At 31.8% G+C, this 21,414-nt stretch overlaps 2 protein-coding genes across 2 annotated transcripts; both read left to right on the top strand.

Annotated features, from left to right (window-relative positions):
- Window positions 1-1,394: 1,394 nt before the first annotated feature.
- LOC148767607 (putative disease resistance protein At3g14460) lies at window positions 1,395-3,649 on the top strand. The gene is made up of 2 exons (XM_088824696.1): window positions 1,395-1,766; window positions 1,846-3,649. Exons 1-2 carry the CDS (start codon window positions 1,395-1,397, stop codon window positions 3,562-3,564), a joined length of 2,091 nt encoding a protein of 696 aa, XP_088680822.1. The 3' UTR covers window positions 3,565-3,649.
- An 8,348-nt stretch (window positions 3,650-11,997) lies between these two features.
- On the top strand, window positions 11,998-15,539 carry LOC148767606 (uncharacterized). The gene is made up of 5 exons (XM_088824695.1): window positions 11,998-12,412; window positions 12,565-13,111; window positions 13,226-13,652; window positions 13,716-13,782; window positions 13,897-15,539. Exons 1-5 carry the CDS (start codon window positions 11,998-12,000, stop codon window positions 15,537-15,539), a joined length of 3,099 nt encoding a protein of 1,032 aa, XP_088680821.1.
- The last annotated feature ends 5,875 nt before the right edge of the window (window positions 15,540-21,414 follow it).

Raw genomic sequence — 21,414 nt, 5'->3', positions numbered from 1 at the left:
CACCACCTCCAGGTAGCTCGATAGGGCCAATTCCACCGCCATCGAGCTCGTCCGATGCCCCACAGGCGGGTGTGAAACGCGTGTTTAGTAGGAAGAAAAAAACACAGGATTAGTCTTGTATTTTTTTAGATGGATGTTGTTTGATGGATTTTATTTGATTTACTTGTTTTTTAATTTAGTTTTATATGGATTTTGGTTGTTTTAAATGAAAATATTTTTGATAATTTGAATTTTTTTTTTTGTCCAAAAACACTTAGAATATGTTTTTTATCTTTCATTGCAATATATTTGGGGTTAATTTCACAAAAAAAAAAAATTTGCAATTTTTTCAAAAAAAAATAAAATTTGATACAGATCAAATTCGACAAGTAAATCAAATAAAATCCATCAAACAACATCCATCTAAAAAAATACAAGACTAATCCTGTGTTTTTTACACCCTTTTGGCACTTTGCACCCTTAAATTGCAAAATTGGCAGATTGCACCCTTTAAACATAAATTGTTTGGCACTTTGCACCCCAAATCACTTTTGGCTTAGAAAAATTACTTGCAACTTGCTGAAAATCTGGAAAATGGACAAATTTGTAATTCTCTAATTATCTATCTTCTTCCACCAATTCTTAATCATCGTTCTACCATTTTTATCCTTCGTCATTTTAATAAAAAAAAAAAAACCTAAATTCTTTTTAGCCATTTCTAATTGCCATAATATGTAAATTTTGAACTAAAACTCAAGAATGGTCGTAATACATAGACAAGAGTTCGATACCACACCTTCAGAAGATCAAGTTTTATTCCATTGTAACGCTATTTTCTAATCATTTTTCAGATCCATACTATTCAATGGGAGCACAAAATTCCTCCCATCATGAAACTAATAAGCACCACCTCCTTGCCAACAAATAAACCTCCCAATAGCCTTATTGTGTCATTTGACTGATTTATCACTGAAAGAAATGTCTAAAAAGATATTAGGAGTTTTTGATTAAAGGGATCATGAAAGATAAAAATGGTGGAAGGGTGATTAACAATTGGGAGAAGAGGATAGATAACAAGAAAATTATGAATTTGCCAATCTTCCATGTTTTCGAGCAAGTTGCAGGTAAGTTTTCTAAGCCAAAAGTGATTTGGGGTGCAAAGTGGCAAACAAGCTATGTTTAAATGGTGCATTATGCTAATTTTGTAATTTAAGGGTGCAAAGTGCTAAAATGGTGTAATCCAAGGGTGCAAAGTGCTAAAAACCCGGTAAAACAGGTACAAATTGGAGAATAATGTAGAATTATTGTTGTGATTACCTAAATATGACCCATTATTATAATGATTGTTGTTAAAAACAGAGTATTTTGTTTGTTGAAAAAAAGAGATGGGTAGAGTATAATATTGTCCAAGAATGATGGGAGCTAACCGATTGGCTAACATGTCATATCTGAAACACCAACTGACCGGAGAAGAAGGAACGGGCAATGAGATCTACGAAGTGGTCGATCGGGTGACGGGCGTGAAATACTTTTTGAAGGAATTCCGCCGCGGCGGCGGCGGAATTGAGATTCTGATGAAATTGGAACATCCGAACCTCTTGAAATGTGTCGAGGTTATCGAAATCAAGGGGAAGATCTATCTTCTGTTCGAGCTGTTGTATAGGTTTCTCTCTTCTTGTATGAAGACACACAAAGATGATGAATCAAAAAATAGATGGGCAGTCGAGAAACTTCTTTGCCATCCATTTTTGAATCAGCTTTCTGCCACCACTTCATTCAACCAAAAGGTCCCTACATAATTTTTTATTAATTTTTTTTTTTTTAAATCTGTTGTATATATGTATAGTTTTTGGTTAACCTTTGCAGATGAAGTTACCTGCTGCTATAAAACATGAAGCATCTCCCTCTGAAGAAACTACAGAACAAATTAATCTTAGAGCAAAACGACGAAAAGCTTATGAAGAACATGGCATAGAAGAAGAAGACATTGAAAATTCGCAAGTTCCCCTAATAGATTACTGGAACTGTATTCGGCATCTTGCCCTATTTCTTCCGGATTACGGATTTTCAAAAGATAAATTGGTACAAATGTGGATTGCCGAAGAATGCATCAAACTCGAAGTGACGAAACGAATGGAGGACGTGGGTAATTTGTGCTTCGACTTTTTGCTTAATCAAAATATCATCGTACCTGCAAAGCCAACTGCTGCTTATCTTTCCCATTACCAAGTCAACGGCAAATCCAAAATTGCTAGGTTCATTATCCAACGAGGCGATTACGTAAGAATCCGAGATGGTAATGAGTTGGATACGACCAACCAAGAAATCCTACACTTAACATGGGACTGTCGTAAACATGGCGACGCTTTAGTTGATGATGCTCTTACAAAATTCAAGAAACTTCGCACACTCTTAGTTGTCAATCTCTGTATTCCGAGGAATAAAATGTGCAATTTAAGGTTTCCCCACTTGAAGCTCTTAAAAACATTGGATCTGAGCTCGAGCAACATAACACACGTACCGTGTTCCATCAAGTATTTGGATTCTTTGAGATTCCTAGACATCTCCAACACTCCCATCGATCAATTGCCTCAGTCGATCGATCTTCTTCTTTCTCTTCAGACATTAAGATTGAGGGACTGCCCTGGAATCGACGAACTGCCACGGGGATTCGGGTCTTTGATTAATCTTCGCCACCTGGACCTCCAGATTTTTGGCCAGCTGAGGGTCATGCCTAGTGGGATGGGAAACTTAACCAAACTCCAAACATTAGATGCGTTCATCGTGGGGGAAACCGACGATGGGTGCGGAATAACGGAGCTGAAAAACATGAACGAGATCGCCGGGTCGTTCTCTATCCTAAATCTTCATAATGTATCTAACGCGGAAGAAGCAAAGGCAGCTGCATTGTGCGATAAGAAACGCATAGATAATCTGTACTTGTATTGGGGTAGTGTCGAAAACCCCGATGCAACCGACATCTTAGAATGTCTGCAGCCTCATTTTAACCTTAAAGTTTTAGACATTTCAGATTATTGTGGTTCGAAGCTTCCGAGCTGGATAACCAATCCATCTTTTGTCGATCTTTCCACAATATTCCTCATAAGATGCATAAATTGCGACACGTTGCCCTCGTTTGGCGAACTGCCGTCTCTTAAGAGCCTCGATCTTGTGGAGATGACAAGTGTGAGGGATATTAATTCCCTATTCTGCAGAAAGTCCGAAACTCGTGTTAAAGTTGCATTTCCGAAGCTAGAGAAATTGAGTATCGACGACATGCCGAACCTTGTGGAATGGTCTGGAATGGAGGATGGTGATTTCCCATGCCTCAAAGATGTTACGATTGGATCATGTCCGGAACTTACGGTTCTTCCGTCTCTGTTGCATCTCCGCTCACTCGAATCATTGGAAATAAACGACTGCGAAAAGATGATTTCTTTGCCTGAATTGCCGGCTTCGGTTCAAGATCTCAGGGTACGTTGCTGCCCTAAAATGAGTAAGCGGTTGTACTACAAGGATGGAAGACGAGAGATTGCACATGTAAACAACATTTGGATTGATCTTGAAAAATTATCTTTACATTAAAAAGTTTGTGTCTGAATTATATTTTTACATTGCTTTCTACTTCTCTGGTTCTGGTTAACTAGCAAGTTTCACGTGTCTTATTATTTTATTTATTTATTTATTTTTCCATGGATTACTTAGATTTTGCATTTGTTTAGTTATATTTTTTTTCAAATAATATATAATTTAAGGTAAATTTCAAACCCCCTGAATGTAGGCCAAATTACAATAAATACCCCCACCTATCCGTAATTACTAAAATACCCCCAATGTTTGTTTCCGTCTTGCACCAACCTCCTTACGGTGTCTGATTCCTCATAAAATATTTTTGAGTCTAGGCAATATTTTCCGAAAAATGTCAATTGTACTCCTGCAGACGTGGAATTTCTTTTTAAGTGTCAAAACTACTCTCTAGTCATCATAAGGGGGTTGGTGTACTATATATTGGAACAAATGTCGAGGGAATTTTGGTAATTACGGATATCTGGGGTACTTTTCGTAATTTAGCCTAAGTACAGGTGATTTTCATAATTTACCCTATAATTTATATGCATGAGAGTCATGACTATATTTAGGGTAAATTACACCTACACCCTTAAGGTATACTAAAATAACTTTAAGGTCCCTCTAGTATTGATAATTACATCCGCACCCCTAAATTAATTACCGGAGCCAAAATTTCATGTCCTGGGGACCGATATGCACTCTATATTTGTTTTCCGCAGGGGCATTAATGCTACCATGATGAAAAATTATAAATCTTTCTTATATAAAGTAATAAGGATTTAAGAAACGTTCGGGAAGTCATGTCATATCTTAGCTCTCTATGTTGTCTCCACCACCGCCTGAAAATAATAGTCCGGTAGAACCTTAACGGAATAACTTATCCAATGTATTATTCCGTTAGTGTTTCGAACAATGTTTCAGGGGGGTGATTGTAATTACCAATACCACAGAGACCTTAAAGTTATTTTAACATACTTCAAGGGTGTAGGTGTAATTTATCCTTATATTTATTTAATTTCTTTGGGTAAATTACACCAACAACCCCTGAGTTATGCTTAAATAACTTTAAGGTCCATGTGGTATCGATAATTACACTCACCCCCTGAAACATAGTTAGAAACTCTAATGGGATAATGCATTGGATACGTTATTCCGATACAGTTCAAAGGGACTACGACTTTTAGCTAGTGGTGGAGACAACATAGAGTTAGGGGGTGACATGGCTCCCCAACATTTCTTAAATCACTTATAGCTCTTTGTTGTCTCCAAACTTCCTGAAACTAATAGACCATTAGAATTTTATCGGAATAAAATATCAAATGCATTATCCAATTATTGCTTCTAACTATGTTTTAGGGGGGTGAGTGTAATTATCGTTACCACAGGGACCTTAAAGTTATTTAAGCATGCCATAGAGGTGTGGATGTAATTTACCCAATTTTTTTCTTAGCAACTTTTGTTTTCTTCTTAGCAACTGTTTCTTTTTGTTTCTTAATGCTGAGAACTGAGAACTTCTTTTGTGCTTACGGCAATATCTTAAGCAATTTATGTTATATGCTACTTGAAACTATGTTTATTTTATTGTACTGTCCTTTGCATAAATTAATTGTATGATATTGTATATAATAGACCGTCAAAATATATAACAAATTTTGAAATTTCATATCTACGGGGCATTACGTATGCGCGGTGCAACTCCCCTAGTATATCTATATATATATATATATATATATATATATATATATATATATATATATATATATATATATATATATATATATATATATATATATATATATATACACACTATTCTTACTACTTTAGTTGATAATTTACACTATTTAAGATTTAATTGCTTAAAATATCACATTATTAATTGTTTTATAAATAAATAAAATTATATATGATTAATTTTATATAAAATAAGTTTCTAATTATTGTGTAATATGAATGATCAAATAAAATATTTTAATCATATTGAATATAAAAATGTAAATGTTTGCTCACTAATACAATATTTGTATGGGTTCTTCTACACGTTAATGGTTAAAATGATCTTGTTTCTCTTAAATTCTTATATATGTTGATAATAGAATATTTCAAGATATGAATAAATTATTAAGTTTAAATTAAATTATCCGTAGTTAACTCAAAAAATATATTATTTTATACATTATGTATAAAATTCTACCAAAATGTACATTAATATACAATGTTAATATATATATTTCAAATTTCAAATAATAAATAAGTTTTATCTATATAATATATAAATTGAAACCCTCATAGCCTCGAATTTCGACATTTGTCATCCACGTAGGTGTCCATGTAGCCATCCCAGTCATTGCCCATGTGTCATTACATATACCATAAATAACTTCACTTTCAAAATCGGATTTGATTGCAAGAATCGGAATAAATCAAACATTATTTAGTAAATCTGAATCAATTCATATTATTTACGGTAGTGATATTAAATTGTGGATATTTATTCGAAATTATGGAAGTTAATTATGGAATTAATAGTTTTAAATTAATACAGATTTAATTATATCGTAATTAATTGTATATTATTATAAATTTAATACCTAAATTACGGCATACATTACGTTAAGAAATTAATTTCAATAAGTGTATACTAAGAAATTAAGGAATTCTTATTATAATATAGGACAATTATTAGTTATTACCACTCTATTAATAGAGATATATTCATAGTACGTCAATTGCGTAATAAAAATATTTTTATATTTAATAAAGAAATATTATTAATATTTTTTTTATTCCAATTAGAAAATCTTATTTTTTATTAAAAGAAAAATTATATAGGTTATTATGGTAATGATTAATTTTGTCATTTTTTATTAGAAAATGACATTTTTTATGACAATTATATATTTCCTTAATATTATATAGGTTATTATGGTAATGATTAATTTTGTCATCTAATATCAATTAAAATCCGTAATATATATGTAATTATATATTATAATTTGTAAACATCACACTATTTTAGTAACAATATTTTCCTCAATCCATAATATATTCAATTATTATTCTTATATTCTAAAATAAAATAATTTTAATTGTTCAAAATGCATATAACTGATTTCCTTAAATATGTGTACTATTTACCTTTTATTACATAAAACCTAAGTATAAATACCTCACCCCACATCCATTATTTCTCATTCATATAACAAAGCACACGGCAAGAAAAAATGTTGTATACCCTAATTACATTCTTTCATTATTTAGTTAATATTCGATTAGTTTATACCGTAGTTTTTGATTTTTTATACTATATATATATTTTGTATGGTTTTCCGTTTAATAATTACCAATTTCCTTTATCTTGCATACTTAATTGTTAATTTTATTTTTTATTAGATGTTCGAATTAGGTCATTTGCAGAAAGATTTATCTTCCGAAATTTATGGATGGAATGCAAGATGTGGTACTACAAGGAGGCATGAAAAAGTCTCATATCGAAAAACGCATCAAATTGCCTTCTTCGTTTTTGGGGAACAATGTGTATGTTTTACATTTTTTTTCATTTTTTTTGTATTTCAATTTATGGGAAAATAAAATAACACCGATATTAAATATATTTGTTTACTCGGTACTTTTATAGATCCACGGATAGCAAGGTATGTGTCATATGCGGCGACATCGGCTTCAAAGTAGGATTGCGTAGTTGTATACATTGGAAGGATATGATGCACATATATTGTATGGACTGGAAGGATATGATGCACATATATTGTATGGACGGAATGTGGAAAAAATTTAGTTCTAATAATCAATCTGAAGATTATACATGTGATGATTGTAACCACATTGGTGAAGTACAAGAGATTGATGTTAATGAATTTGAGCATGTCCCATTTAAGCAAGGTTTTGTTATATTTTTTAATTTTATATTTTTCGCGTTTATAACAACCTTGGTTTTAAACATTACTTATTGTTTCCTTTGACATACTTTTTTTTCGGTGGAACTTAGTTCGTGGTTTTATTCGCTAAGACCTTTTACTTTTTTGTTTTTTTGGTATTTTGCACTATTTATTTATTTGAATTAATATTTAATATTATAATCTATAATTCTATTTTTAAGATTTCTTTTATATAATTCGTATGTGTTTTTATCTCAAATCACTAATGTGTCTTTTACTTCATTTAATCCGTTAAAATACAAGTGCTATCTCTCCTCTCTAATTTTCCCCCTTTTTTTCGTAAAAGAATGTTTTTTTACCTACTGTTATATGTTGTTTATATAAAAAGTTATATTAAAATAATAAATACTATTATATTCTAAATAGTATAAAATAATATTTTTTTAATTGGATAATTATGTTAAACAATTAATCAAAAGAATTGCTCGAAACAAATAATTTAAGAGAAAACAACCAAACAAAATAGCCTACATTTAGTTAAATAATTTACTAAAAAAAACTAAAACAAATTTTTGTTTTAATTATTTAACCCAATTCAGTTTTATTTACTGCTACTAAAAATTTAATCGCAAATATATGTATTACCATTAATTTAATAACAAAATTAGATTAAATCAAAAATAATAAAAATAAATTAAAACGAAAATAATAAAAAAAAATAGCAAAATTAAACCGGAAAAGGAGTCCGAATTGAAATTTAATAACAAAAATAAATTAATTATATCTTAATACTTAAATCCTACATTTATTACCGTAAATAAAAATCAGCAATAAAAAATAGTTAACATATTATAATGTACGATTAAGAATTCTAATGTGGTCTGACTACATTAGATTAATAATAGTAAATTAATCATGGTTTAGTATTAATGGAACAAACGTAAATAATGGATATAAAAACAATGTGAAATCTATTTTAAATTTACGATGAATACTCCTAATTTAGGAGTATTAAATCTTTTAAAAATAGGTTCCACCAAAAATCTAATTTAGGAATATATTTACTTCTAATATATTCTTATAAATAAGATATATTATTAACTAATTGATTTCTTGTCTTACATATCTTGCAAATTATATATTTAGTTATTATTACAATCCACTAATACGGGAACATACCAATTAATTAGATCTTAATAAATCATTTTATATTAATCGTAATATTTGAAGATTTTATGGTCTTAAATAGATTTAATAACAATATTGCAATTATATAAATACGCTACATCATTTTGTTGTATCACATTCTAATCTTATTTTTTACGAATATACAATCAAATTATGAAAGAAAACGTTCCCCCGCGAGATGTTTTTGACCAGAACAACAGTCATGACACAAAAGCTGCAAGGACAAATCGCTTAAATTATATTCGAAATAAGAGAACATTAACACCGGTGAAAGGTAACAAATATTTTGTTGTTTGCAAATAAATTCGTGAAAATTGTTTCTTTATGGTGTATATTCACAAGTATTCATTTTACTAAACATGGTATTAATATTTCACTCTAATATGGGTCTTACTTGATAGATAAATCAAATAATGAGACCATGAAGGAGTTTCAATCGATCCATGGTTGCGTAAATGGAAATAAAACTGTGGGATTGTGCTCATCTAATTTTATGAAAACACCAACCACAATAAACAGTTCAATTCTATCTGCTATGACAAATGGTTAGTATCATTTTTTTTATTTTCTATTTTTGTTAATTTGTATTTATATATTGTCACAATGTGTTTCCCTACGTTTGTTATACAATAATATATTTACCATTGGATGTAATAATACTTTTAATTTATTCATACAGATGATGGATACACGTATAACATGCAAACAAATAGAAATGACAAGGGAAAGAAGCCAATAGACCCCTCATGTCAATTAAATTATGCATTTATATGTTCGGTTAATACAAATATCTGCTTCAAATATCATTTAACAATGTCCAATCAATAAAAGTTAGTATTGGGCATCCTTATTATATATATATTCTGATAATATACATAAGAATTTTCGGAAAAAAATGCAGGTTCTTGCGGAATTTCAATCGATAAATCAATTTTTTATAACACAGAGGAGTTTCGATCTAGGCAGAGAGCTGGAATTCGATTCAAAGATCTTGAATTATATACACCAAATAAACCGACATCACCAACTACACCCACAAATTTAATTCTATCTGATATTACAAATGGTAATGATTAACTATTATATTTGTAGTTTACATACATTTCATGTTACTTAATCCCACTTTTCATTTTTTAATATGAATTTATCTGTATTAAATGAATTTAAATTATTACTGTGATGTGTTTCAGTAAGTAGAACTAAAAGAAACAATGGAAGAGCTGTGAAGGATGTCGCAACAACAGGTACAAACAACATTACCATTTGTAATGACGAAACTCAAACTATAGTTATATATATATATATATATATATATATATATATATATATATATATATATATATATATATATATATATATATATATATATATATATATATATATATATATAAATAAATCAATAGTATTTCACCTATAATGAAATAAGATTTATCTTTTGCTTACACATATGTGGCATAATTTAATATATAAATTATAATGGAGAATTACATTTTTATATTATGTAAACAGATTTGGAATACACTGTCAGCAAAAAGAGAGTTGCCCAGTATAAAGGAAAAACTCGAACTCTAAACATTAAAAGTATGTTAAGTACAGATACAAACGACAAAAAAAGCTATAAGAGAAATCGTGAGGTGACATATAACAATGTTGCAGCAAATTGTGAAGGTTTGCACTCTATTGATTAATTATCATCATTAGACGAATTATTCAACATTTTCTTACGGATGTCTTTAATAATTTTTCCAGCGGATACTAATTCGTACCAGATAGATGGGTTACATAACATTGGCAGTGTGCAAAATATTTCTGTTAATACATACTATGAAACCAACAAAAGGTACATTTCGTAATATGTATGAAACACAACATTAATACAATTATATAACACATTTGTATTTAATATGTTACCATATCCAACATTGTAAAAGTATAATATTTTTTTATTCATTGAATAATTTATAGTTATTCGGTTCGTACCGGAAAGATGATATCGAAGAATCAAAAAACCATACATTTTGTTGCACGTGGCTTAGATATGAATTCAAAACCTGTAACTATGGTCGATGAAGATTTACAGACTATACGGAAAATTACTTCGGATAGTGGAGGTATGTGTTATAATTTCGAACACATTTATCACGTAAAGTTCGTTTTGAATAAATTGTTCATAATAATCAATTGATATCATTATTTTTTTATTTAAATAGAATCAGAATATGTATCAAATGACGAAACATTCACCGATTCCGACGACGATGATGGTAAGTACTCCAATATTAATTAAGTAAACATGTTGTTTTCATCGTAATAACAGATGTCTTTTTCCTACGCAGAATACGATGATCTTGGTGATCAGTCATACGAATGCCAATCATGTGGCGCAATGATGTGGTACGGGGAAATGATCGATAAGCAAAAGGGTACATCAAATCCTAAGTTTTCAATGTGTTGTAATGGAGGAAAAGTCGAATTGCCCAATTTAATAGAAGCACCAGATCCCCTAAAGATTCTCCTATTTGGTACCGATCGAAGAAGCAAGCATTTCCAAGAACACATACGGTCGTATAATATGATGTTCTCATTCACATCTATTGGAGGAAAGATACAGACTACGATAAACAGAGGATCCGGTCCGTACACGTTCCTACTCCATGGACAAAACTACCATTTAATGGGTAGTTTGTTGCCAGATGAAGGATCGCGTCCCAAGTTTGCTCAACTTTATATATTTGACACGGAGAATGAAGTCAAGAATCGAATGGATGCAGTCAGGTATAAAGCACTTTCAGTTATATGTTCTTATTTTTTTTATATTACAAGAAATTTACTTTATGTTTCATTTTATCGTTGCAGATCCGGAGACAGTTCCAGCGAATTGGATCCTGAGATTGTTTCTACATTGAAGGATATGGTCGATAGCTCAAATATGCTTGCTCAGTCTTACAGAGCTGCCCGGGACAGGCTCGCACAAACAGGAATGGAAGATGTCAAATTGAGACTCATAAAGAAACGGAGTACGGATGGCCGTACTTACAATCTCCCGAACTCCAGTGAAATCGTGGGACTCATTGTTGGTGATTTTGATACCCAGAAGGGTGTTAGAGATATAGTGGTTGAGACACGGTCGAAAAAACTCCAGCGAATCAGTGAGTTGCGCCATTTATATCTTCCATTGCAGTATCCGCTAATATTTCCTTACAGCGAGGATGGTTAGAGTGATGATATACCACTGAGGGAAACATCAGTGAGCGGTACACGTATACGCAAGAAGTTAACAATGCGGCAGTACTTTGCGTATAGGATCCAGAAAAGATTTGGTGACAGCGCGGTTCTGTTGCACTCAAAAAAATTGTGCTAGCAGTTCATGGTCGACGCATTTTCAATGGTTGAATCGGAAAGACTGAAATTCATAAGATTTAACCAGGATAAGTTAAGAGTTGACATGTACAAGGGTATCGAGGAAAGTATTTTGAAGGGAGATACGGATGCTAGATCCATTGGCACGAGGGTTATTCTACCAGGCAGTTTTACCCAAGGTCCAAGATACATGTTTAACAACTTCGTCGATGCTCTTCAAATATGCAACTGGATTGGATTTCCATCGTTGTTCATCACTATAACCTGCAATCCACAGTGGCCGGAAATTCAAAGGGCGTTGAGAGGTACTAATTTGAGACCTGAAGACCGTCCCGATATTCTTGCTCGAGTTTTTAAGATGAAACTCGACAGTCTGATGTCAGATTTGAATAAGGGCAAAATATTTGGTCGCATTAGAGCATGTAAGTATCAATTTATAAGATAAAAGTATAACATAATATATATTTTAGACATTGTCTACTCTTATAATATTATAAATATTTTATTACGTCAAACATTGAATATTTTTGTATATTAATGCTAACCAAATACGTTTAAAATGTAAAATGTTCAGATGTTTGCACAATTGAGTTTCAGAAGCGCGGTCTCCCGCATGCACACATATTGATTTGGCTTCACAATGAAGACAAACCGAAGACATCAAAAGACATAGATAAAATCATATGTGCCGAAATCCCAGATAAGATAACAGACCGAAAGATGTACGATTTGGTTGAGAAGTATATGATTCACGGCCCGTGCGGTCTGGCCAATCAAAACTCTCCATGCATGAAGGACGGGATTTGCACGAAGCGATTTCCAAAGAGTTTTGTAAACCGTACTGAGGCCGATGCAAATGGTTATCCGGTGTACAGAAGAAGAGAAAATGGGAGGACCGTGGTTAAGAAGAAAACATATCTCGACAATGGTTTCGTCGTGCCTTATAACCGTACTCTACTGAAAAAGTACAGAGCACACATTAATGTTGAGTTGTGCAACCAGAATAAATCGATAAAGTATTTATTCAAGTATGTCAACAAAGGACACGATCGGGTCACGGCGGCATTTTATCAATCAAATAATCCAGGTGCAACTCCTGAATGTCGCGATGAGATAAAGATGTACTACGACTGCTGATATCTTTCGGCATGCGAGGCTGCTTGGAGGTTATTTAGCTTTGACATTCACTTTAGAGACCCACCGGTGATTAGGTTAAGCTTTCATCTTCTGGACAGTCAGTCTGTTGTGTTCACAGATAATGACTCATTAGTTGATGTGCTGAACAGACCGACTGCAAAGCAAACGATGTTCCTTGCTTGGTTCCAAGCCAATAAGCTGTACCCTGAAGCTAGAAATTTGAGGTATGGAGAGTTTCCACAGAAATTTGTCTATAAGGAAAAAGCTCGCTGTTGGATGCCGAGAAAGATAGGATTCTCGATCGGAAATGTTACCAATGTACCGCCGGGCAGGGGTGAGGACTATTACTTGAGACTGTTGTTGAACTTTCAAAGAGGTTGGACGTGTTACGATGATCTTAGGAAAGTCGAGGATCACGTCTACCCAACTTTCAAAGATGCGTGCTTTGCGCTTGGACTACTAGATGACGACAAGGAGTACATAGCTGGCATAAAGGATGCAAACGAGTGGGCCAGTGGTGACTATGTGAGACGATTATTCGTCGTACTTTTGGTCGCAAATAATATGAGCAGACTGGAACATGTGTAGGAGTGTTGCTGGAAAGAATTCACCGAGGATATTGCGTACATGCTGCAACAATGTCGTACTAATTCAGGTATGAGAATACATCTTATGTTTTTACACCGTTTACTACACACGTTTGAATTAAAACTATATATTTTTATAATCGCCACATTATGTTATTTTTTCATATTATATTATATTGAAGGTCCACCTGTGTCAGACAATACTCTGAGAAACTACGCTTTGATCGAAATAGAAAATATATTGCAAAGCAACAACAAAAGCCTGAGTAACTTTCCCCCAATGCCGATTCCAATTGGGTCGATGTCGGACGACACGGTAAATAGATTAGTTCTCGACGAGTTGGACTATGACGTTGATGCTACGCGTGAAGAACTTAAAAAATACCTTTCATCCATTACTGATGAGCAGAAAAAAGTGTTCGATGATATCATGGATGTTGTTACAAATGACATAGGTGGACTGTTTTTTCTTTATGGGCATGGAGGAACGGGAAAGACTTTCATATGGAAAACGTTATCGGCTGCTATCCGTTCAAAAGGAGAAATAGTTATAAATGTTGCTTCCAGTGGTATTGCTTCGCTTCTACTTCCAGGTGGCAGAACTGCTCATTCTAGATTTGGACTGCCAATAATTGTACATGAGAGCTCCACATGCAGCATCAAACAACAGAGCCCACAGGCAGAATTGTTGTCTATAGCAAAGCTAATCATATGGGACGAGGCACCGATGATGCACAGGTACTGTTTCGAAGCACTCGACAAAACAATGAAATCTATACTTGATTCAGATATGCCATTCGGAGGCAAGGTTGTAGTGCTTGGAGGGGACTTTCGGCAAATTCTGCCAGTTGAGTTGAAAGCATCGAGACAAGACATTGTGCATGCTACAATCAATTCATCACCGTTGTGGAGACAATGCAAGGTTATGAAGTTAAACAAGAACATGAGACTTGAGTCGTCCTCCTCTTCCGCCAATGCAGATGAAATAAGAGAATTTGCGGACTGGATATTGAGAATCGGCAATGGCGATGCTGGCGAAATAAATGACGGTGATGCCACAATTGAAATTCCCGATGACATGATGATTCGGAATTCTGCAGATCCCTTTTTGGATCTTATAGAGTTTGTCTATCCCGATCTGGTGACCAACCTTTTCACTCCCGAGTATTTCGAAGGCAGAGCAATCCTTGCACCCACTAATGAAAGTGTCGGTTTTGTGAACGATCATTTTTTGTCGATCATAACTGGAGAGGAGAAAGTCTATTTCAGCTCAGATAGTATGTGCAAGGAGGAGTTGTTATCGGATGTCAACGCAGAAATATACTCACCGGAGTTTCTCAACACCATATCATGTTCCGGAATTCCACCGCATAAGTTGACATTGAAAAGAGGTGTTCCCGTTATGCTCATAAAAAATATCGATCAGGTCAGAGGATTGTACAATGGAACAAGGCTTCAGATTATTAATATGGGAAAACACGTTCTCAACTGCAGAATCCTGTCCGGTAAACATGTTGGTGATATGGTGTTCATTCCTAGAATGACTTTGGTACCGTCCAACTCCACATTGCCTATTAAATTCCAGCAACGTCAGTTTCCGTTAATGGTATCATTCGCAATGACAATCAATAAAAGTCAAGGACAAACTCTTTCTCACGTGGGCCTGTACTTGCCGAGACCTGTTTTCAGTCACGGACAGCTCTATGTCGCACTCTCGAGGGTTAAGAGTCGAAGTGGCATAAAGATTTTGATTAACTCGGAATCTGGTGATACGACCAACGTTACAAATAATGTTGTATACAATGAAGTTTTTCAGCGTATATGAAGGTAAGTATTAAAAAATTACAATATTTATTGACGACATTTTTTATCTATTATTTTTATGTTTTGTTATTCCTCATTCGTAGGTTTATTTTAATTGTACTAGGAACTTGCTATGGACTCCGCTCGCTATATTTCATGAAGGTAATTTTTTTACAATAATTTTATGCAATTAAACAATTATATTGGTATTGTTTTGGTAACAATTTACATATTTCGTGTGACCATTTTACAACATATGCAGGTCAGTTGCATTGTATCGGATTTGTTGCATGGGCTTAGGGCGGTTGGTATCAAACAATTCAAGTTTTCAACGTTCATGTCATTATGGTTGTACAAGCTTGGGACCAACTATATATTCGCTCTTTTGTATATGGAAATCAAAACCTTCGTTATTTAGTTTTTTTCACTTATATCAACTTATTTTGAACTTACACCATACAAATTATTTTTATTTTTGAATATGTTTTACTTCTTTTTTTTACTTATTAACAATTAATATCACTATTTTGAGAAACTTTTTTATTATTCAATATTTTTTTTTACGATGAATACCCCGTGCATCGCACGGGTGTATTACTAGTTATAAAATAAAAGAATGGACAAATGGATAATATTAAGTTTAGCGAATTAATTGGATGATCCATGTTAATTGTTTTAATATTTGGGGAAATGTGCAATACCCCCCTCAAATGGAAAATATTATGAGTAAAACCCATTTGACTTTTAAGACTTTTGCCTAAACCCAAAATCCAATCTTAATTAGTGAAACCCCCTCAACAAAATATGATAAGTCGAAACTACCCTTATAAGTAGGTTTTTTAAATAATTGCAATATTTATTTTCCATAACCTCTCACGTGATTGTAGGATTACATTAATTCTCTCTTTATATCTCCATATCTCTCTGGTTCTCTCTCCTCTCGTTCTCTCAGAATTGGGGTATCATCATATATTATTACAGACACCTCTCGATTCTTTTCTCTGATCAACTAATGCAGATTTATATAATTATTGGTCGATATTTTTTTTTTACTTTTTGCGCTTACGAAACATTGATCTCTCAATGTCTGAGATTCAATTCAATCTCACACAACTTGGTGTTCCTGTCTTGGTGCAAAAAGAATTGCTACTATTTTTTGGTGTTTATATGTGAAAGAACTTTGAGGGTGAGTTTTTTTTTTCACGCTCTTTCCACAAAATATATATATATATATATATATATATATATATATATATATATATATATATATATATATATATATATATATATATATATATATATATATATTATATATATATATATAATGTCTATGTATTTATTTTTCACTCACTGTGTGTGTGTGTGTGAACTCACTCTGCATCAAATTGTCTGATGTGTGTGTGTTTATTTTTCACTCTCAGTGTGTGTGTGTGTGAGAACTCACTCTGCATCAAATTGTCTGATGTGTGTGTATTTATTTTTTAGTCACTGTGTGTGTGTGCGCGTGTGTGTGTGTGTGAAGACTGAAGAGGATAGATATCTAGGTCACCACTTGCTAACTGTAAATGTTTATGGAATAAAATTTGATAACAGTTTGGTTGTTCACAATATGAAATAGGTAGGTAGGTAGATAATCGAAATAAAATTGTCTGTTTGAGTGTGAAAGAAGCTTATTGGGCAAACTTTGTGCTCAAGGGATTGAATTTCTCGAGTGTTTGTGCTCTGGAACAATATATATATATATATATATATATATATATATATATATATATATATATATATATATATATATATATATATATATATATATATATATATATATAGACTAGGAGTGTAGTCACATCGGAGTCACATTGGAGTCACATTGAATGCACAGTTATTGAATAAATATAGACTTAATATGACTACAGTCAAGGTTAATTGATATATTTTTTTTCTCGAATTAATTGTCGAACAACAGACTAATTGGAGATAATCAACTATGTAGTCATATATAGTCATATGTAGCCATACATAGTCATATATAAAATTTGTAGGTTTTTATTCTAATTTACAATGATGTTGTTGGTTGTTTTTAGTTGAAAAATTGATACATGTGATTTTTTCGATGTATTTGTGTGGCTACAAGTTGACTTGTAATAACAAAATTCAAAATTATGATTTTTTTTGTGTGGATGTTGATTGAATTTTTTTGTAAATAATAGGCGATCTTCGTTTTTTTTAATGTAATTCGGTAAACATGACTGTACTACACCATATAATCAGGTATTTAACGTTGAAAATGCAAAAACAGGCAAAATAAAGAAAGAATATGACTACAGTTGATATAGTCACATACAGTCATATTAGGCAATAGTCATATTCAACTATAGTCATATTCAGCGTAGTAAATTTGTCGGGGAAATTTCAATTTTTCGTTTAAAAAGAATTTAAGAAAATATTAAAAAAATATTAAAACAAATAAATAATAAAAAAAATATAAAATAAAAAATAAAAAATAGGGAATCTTCGTTGTTTTATATGATTTGGTTATTTATATGATTTGGTAAACATGACTATGCCATATAATCGGAACTTTTAAGTTCAAAATGTAAAAAACAACAATACAAAGAAAGAATATGACTACAGTTTATAGTCACATATAGTCATATTCAACCATAGTCATATTCGGCGTTGCAAACCTGTCGAGAGAAAAATTTCAATTTTTTGTTTAAAAAAAGTTTAAAAAAAAATTAAAATAATATTTTTATTAAAAAATATTAAAATTAAAAATAAATTCAAAATGACTAAATAAATTCCAAAAATAATATAAAAATAAAAAATAAAAATAATAAAATCCGAGTATTTTTTTATTTTATTTTTTTGATTTCGTAGCAATTTTTTAGGAATTTGGAACAGATTTTTAGGAATTAAATTATTATGGAAAGAGAGAAAAAAGGAATAATTGAGATAAATTAGGGAAAATATATAATTAAGCCTAATTAGCAGGATTAGGTGCCTCATTAATAGGGATTTCGAAATTACTGGATAATTAAAAAAAAAACGTGATACACTACTAGAGGGGTAAGATTGGAAATAAATATTCTAGGGGGTTTTCATAAAGAAAGAATTATGGTATGGACATATCACTAGTTTTTATCTAAATGAGGGGTGTATTGCTAATGACCCCTTAATATTTAATGCACTAAAGATTCAGCAGTAGTTGATTCAATGATAAGCTAGTATGGGCATTTTTAATACATTTAAAATTAACATCATTATACATCATTTCAATAATATATTTTAATAATTTTAAAATCACGAGACATACCAAAAAAAACATCATCATACATATATCTCATAAAATAAAATAAAAGAAAAAGAAAAAGAAAAAATGTAATGTAGTTAGAGGTGTCGGAGTGCAATTTTGGAATTCCACAAATTCCGATCAAAAAATATCCGAATTTAAACCATACATTTTTTGCACGGAATTGGAATTTTAAATAAAACTACCAAAATTTCGATTCCGACGACTTTAGTTACAATTATTTTTATTGTTTTTCGAAATATATAATATAATTTTCTGATTTATTTTTGTAATTCCATAATATAATGTATGTTATATTTTATATGAAAATTTTGAATAAGGGTCAAATAAACTAAAAACCTTGAAAAAAAAAATTAGCTTCAGAACTATCTGTTGCATTTTTTCTTATATCAAAAACCATGTGTTGTATATTGTTTTTTTTAGGGTAAATTACCCCCATATCCCTGAGGTATGCTTAAATAACTTTATGGTCCTTGTGGTATCGATAATTACACTCCCCCCCTTGAAACATAGTTATAAACTCTAATGGGATAATGCATTGGATACGTTATTACGATATAGTTCTAACGGACTATTTGGTTTCAGGAAGTGGTGGAGACAACAAATAGTTATGAGTGACTTAATAAATGTTGGGGGAGCTATGTCACCCCATAACTCTATTGTTATCTCCACCACTAGCTAAAAGTAATAGTCCGTTATATCCCTATCGGAATAATGTATCCAATGCCTTATCCCATTAGAGTTTCTAACTACGTTTCAGGGGTGAATGTAATTATCGATACCATAAGGACCTTAAAATTATTTAAGCATACCTGAGGGGTGTGGTTGTAATTTACCCTTTTTTTTTAGTGTTTTTATGCAAAGTCCCTGACCAACCATTTTTATTATTCTAGGTTCAAGGGTTATATCTCTTTCGCCAATTTTATCCCTTAAATATGTATTATAAATAAATGCGAAATAATGTATTAAAACCAATTACTAATTGTAACCCCAAATTAACTTCAACTTAATCAATTTTGACCACAAAAATCCAATTTCGACCTTTTCTTTTTTTGAATATATTTTTTCTCAATTTTTGTTTCTGGTGCCGGTTTCCGGCGTTAACTTTTTTAATATTTTTTTCCCTAAATTGTTTCCCTTTTTTTTACGCTTGCCGCTGAACATGGACCGTAGTTGTACTATCAATAACAGTAATTATACTGTCGGTGACAGTAGTTGTTCTGTCGTTGATAGTACAATTACTGTCAACCACAACAATATTATTATTTTATTGGGTTTTTTTGTTTGATTTTTCGGCAAGTCAACGTAATTATATTACTGTCGTTGGCTGTAAAATTAACACAATAATATTACTGACAACCACATAAATATAATTTTTTTGGTTTTTTGTTTTGTTTGAGTTGTAGACAGATTAACTTAATAATATTATTGTCTACTATTGTAATATAACTGTAAACACAATAATATTACTATGGTTGACGGTAATATTACTGTTGTTACAGTAATATTACTGTGGATGACAATAATATTACTCTCAACCACATCAATATTAATTATTTTGGCTTTTTATTATGTTTACTTATGTTGAACGAACAACATATTAATATTACTCTATTACACAATATTAGTGATTTTTGTTGTGTAAATATTACTGTGCAACAGAGTAACAGTAATATAGTTAATATGACTATCAACGACAACAATATTACTATTTAAACAAGCAAAAATATATTGAAGAAAAAAATCAAATAAAAAAACAACAAAAAAAAAAAAGTCAACACCGCCGGAGACCGGCGTTAACCGCCGGAGACCGGCGTTAACCGCCGGCAGAAAGAAGAAAAATAACAATAAAACGAAAAAGAAAAAAAATCGAAAGAGTCAACGCCGAAAACCGGCGAAAAAAGGAGGAGAAAAAAAAAATAGTCAACGGCGGCGACGAACGAAATTGTACTCAAAATTGAATAATTTGAGAAATTTGGGGTCAAATTGAGGTTAAATTAAATAAAAATGATGAAATTAGAACATATTAAAATGTGAGGGGTATTTTAGTCTTTTACAGACCTATGGACAATGTCTTGACTTTGGACCCCTTAGTAAATAAGTATTCATTGATGAACTTATTTGAAATGGACCTTTATTTTGTAGTATTTTGACATTGGTTACCCTTTATGCTAGTTTTACTATGGGCTCCAATGAAATTTTTGTTGATCAAGGTATTTTAATTTATATAATCCTAAAACAATAAAAAAAATAAAAAAAGAAGAAAAAAAAAAAAAGAAAAGAAAAAAGGATGACAGAAAAACACGACTTTCAGTAATGTTCCACGAGGGTGCAAGAGAAGCGCACCTGGGTGGTTGAATGAAGCTTTCTCTGTAGACAGGCACCTCGGTGCCGGGATTAGCGCATCTGAGAAACCTGAATCTCTGTACTGTGGCACCATTGTGGTGTTTGCTTAAAAAAAAAAAAAAAAGTTTGTACAAAACAGAGACAGAGCCGTTTCCTTCTTGTTTTATGTTTTCTTGTCTTTGCTTTCTTTTCACTAAAAATAAAGCAAAGCTAGTGTTTGTTCATATTCGCAACCAGCAGAAAA

The sequence above is a fragment of the Erythranthe guttata genome, chromosome 10 (assembly GCF_056151865.1).
Source record: "Erythranthe guttata isolate IM_541 chromosome 10, IM_541, whole genome shotgun sequence".
Lineage (NCBI taxonomy): Eukaryota > Viridiplantae > Streptophyta > Magnoliopsida > Lamiales > Phrymaceae > Erythranthe > Erythranthe guttata.
Note: the sequence above shows the minus strand (reverse complement) of the source record. Positions and strands in the feature narration are given on the sequence as shown.

What these genes read in the sequence shown, in the direction of transcription:
- LOC148767606 (XM_088824695.1), top strand. Translation starts at nt 11,998, where the DNA reads ATGGTCGACGCATTTTCAATGGTTGAATCGGAAAGACTGAAATTCATA. An exon ending in TGTCGCGATGAGATAAAGAT is followed by an intron (nt 13,112 to 13,225) that starts GTACTACGACTG and finishes TCTTCTGGACAG; the next exon opens with TCAGTCTGTTGTGTTCACAG. An exon ending in AGTGGGCCAGTGGTGACTAT is followed by an intron (nt 13,653 to 13,715) that starts GTGAGACGATTA and finishes GAACATGTGTAG; the next exon opens with GAGTGTTGCTGGAAAGAATT.
- LOC148767607 (XM_088824696.1), top strand. Translation starts at nt 1,395, where the DNA reads ATGGGAGCTAACCGATTGGCTAACATGTCATATCTGAAACACCAACTG. An exon ending in CCACTTCATTCAACCAAAAG is followed by an intron (nt 1,767 to 1,845) that starts GTCCCTACATAA and finishes TAACCTTTGCAG; the next exon opens with ATGAAGTTACCTGCTGCTAT.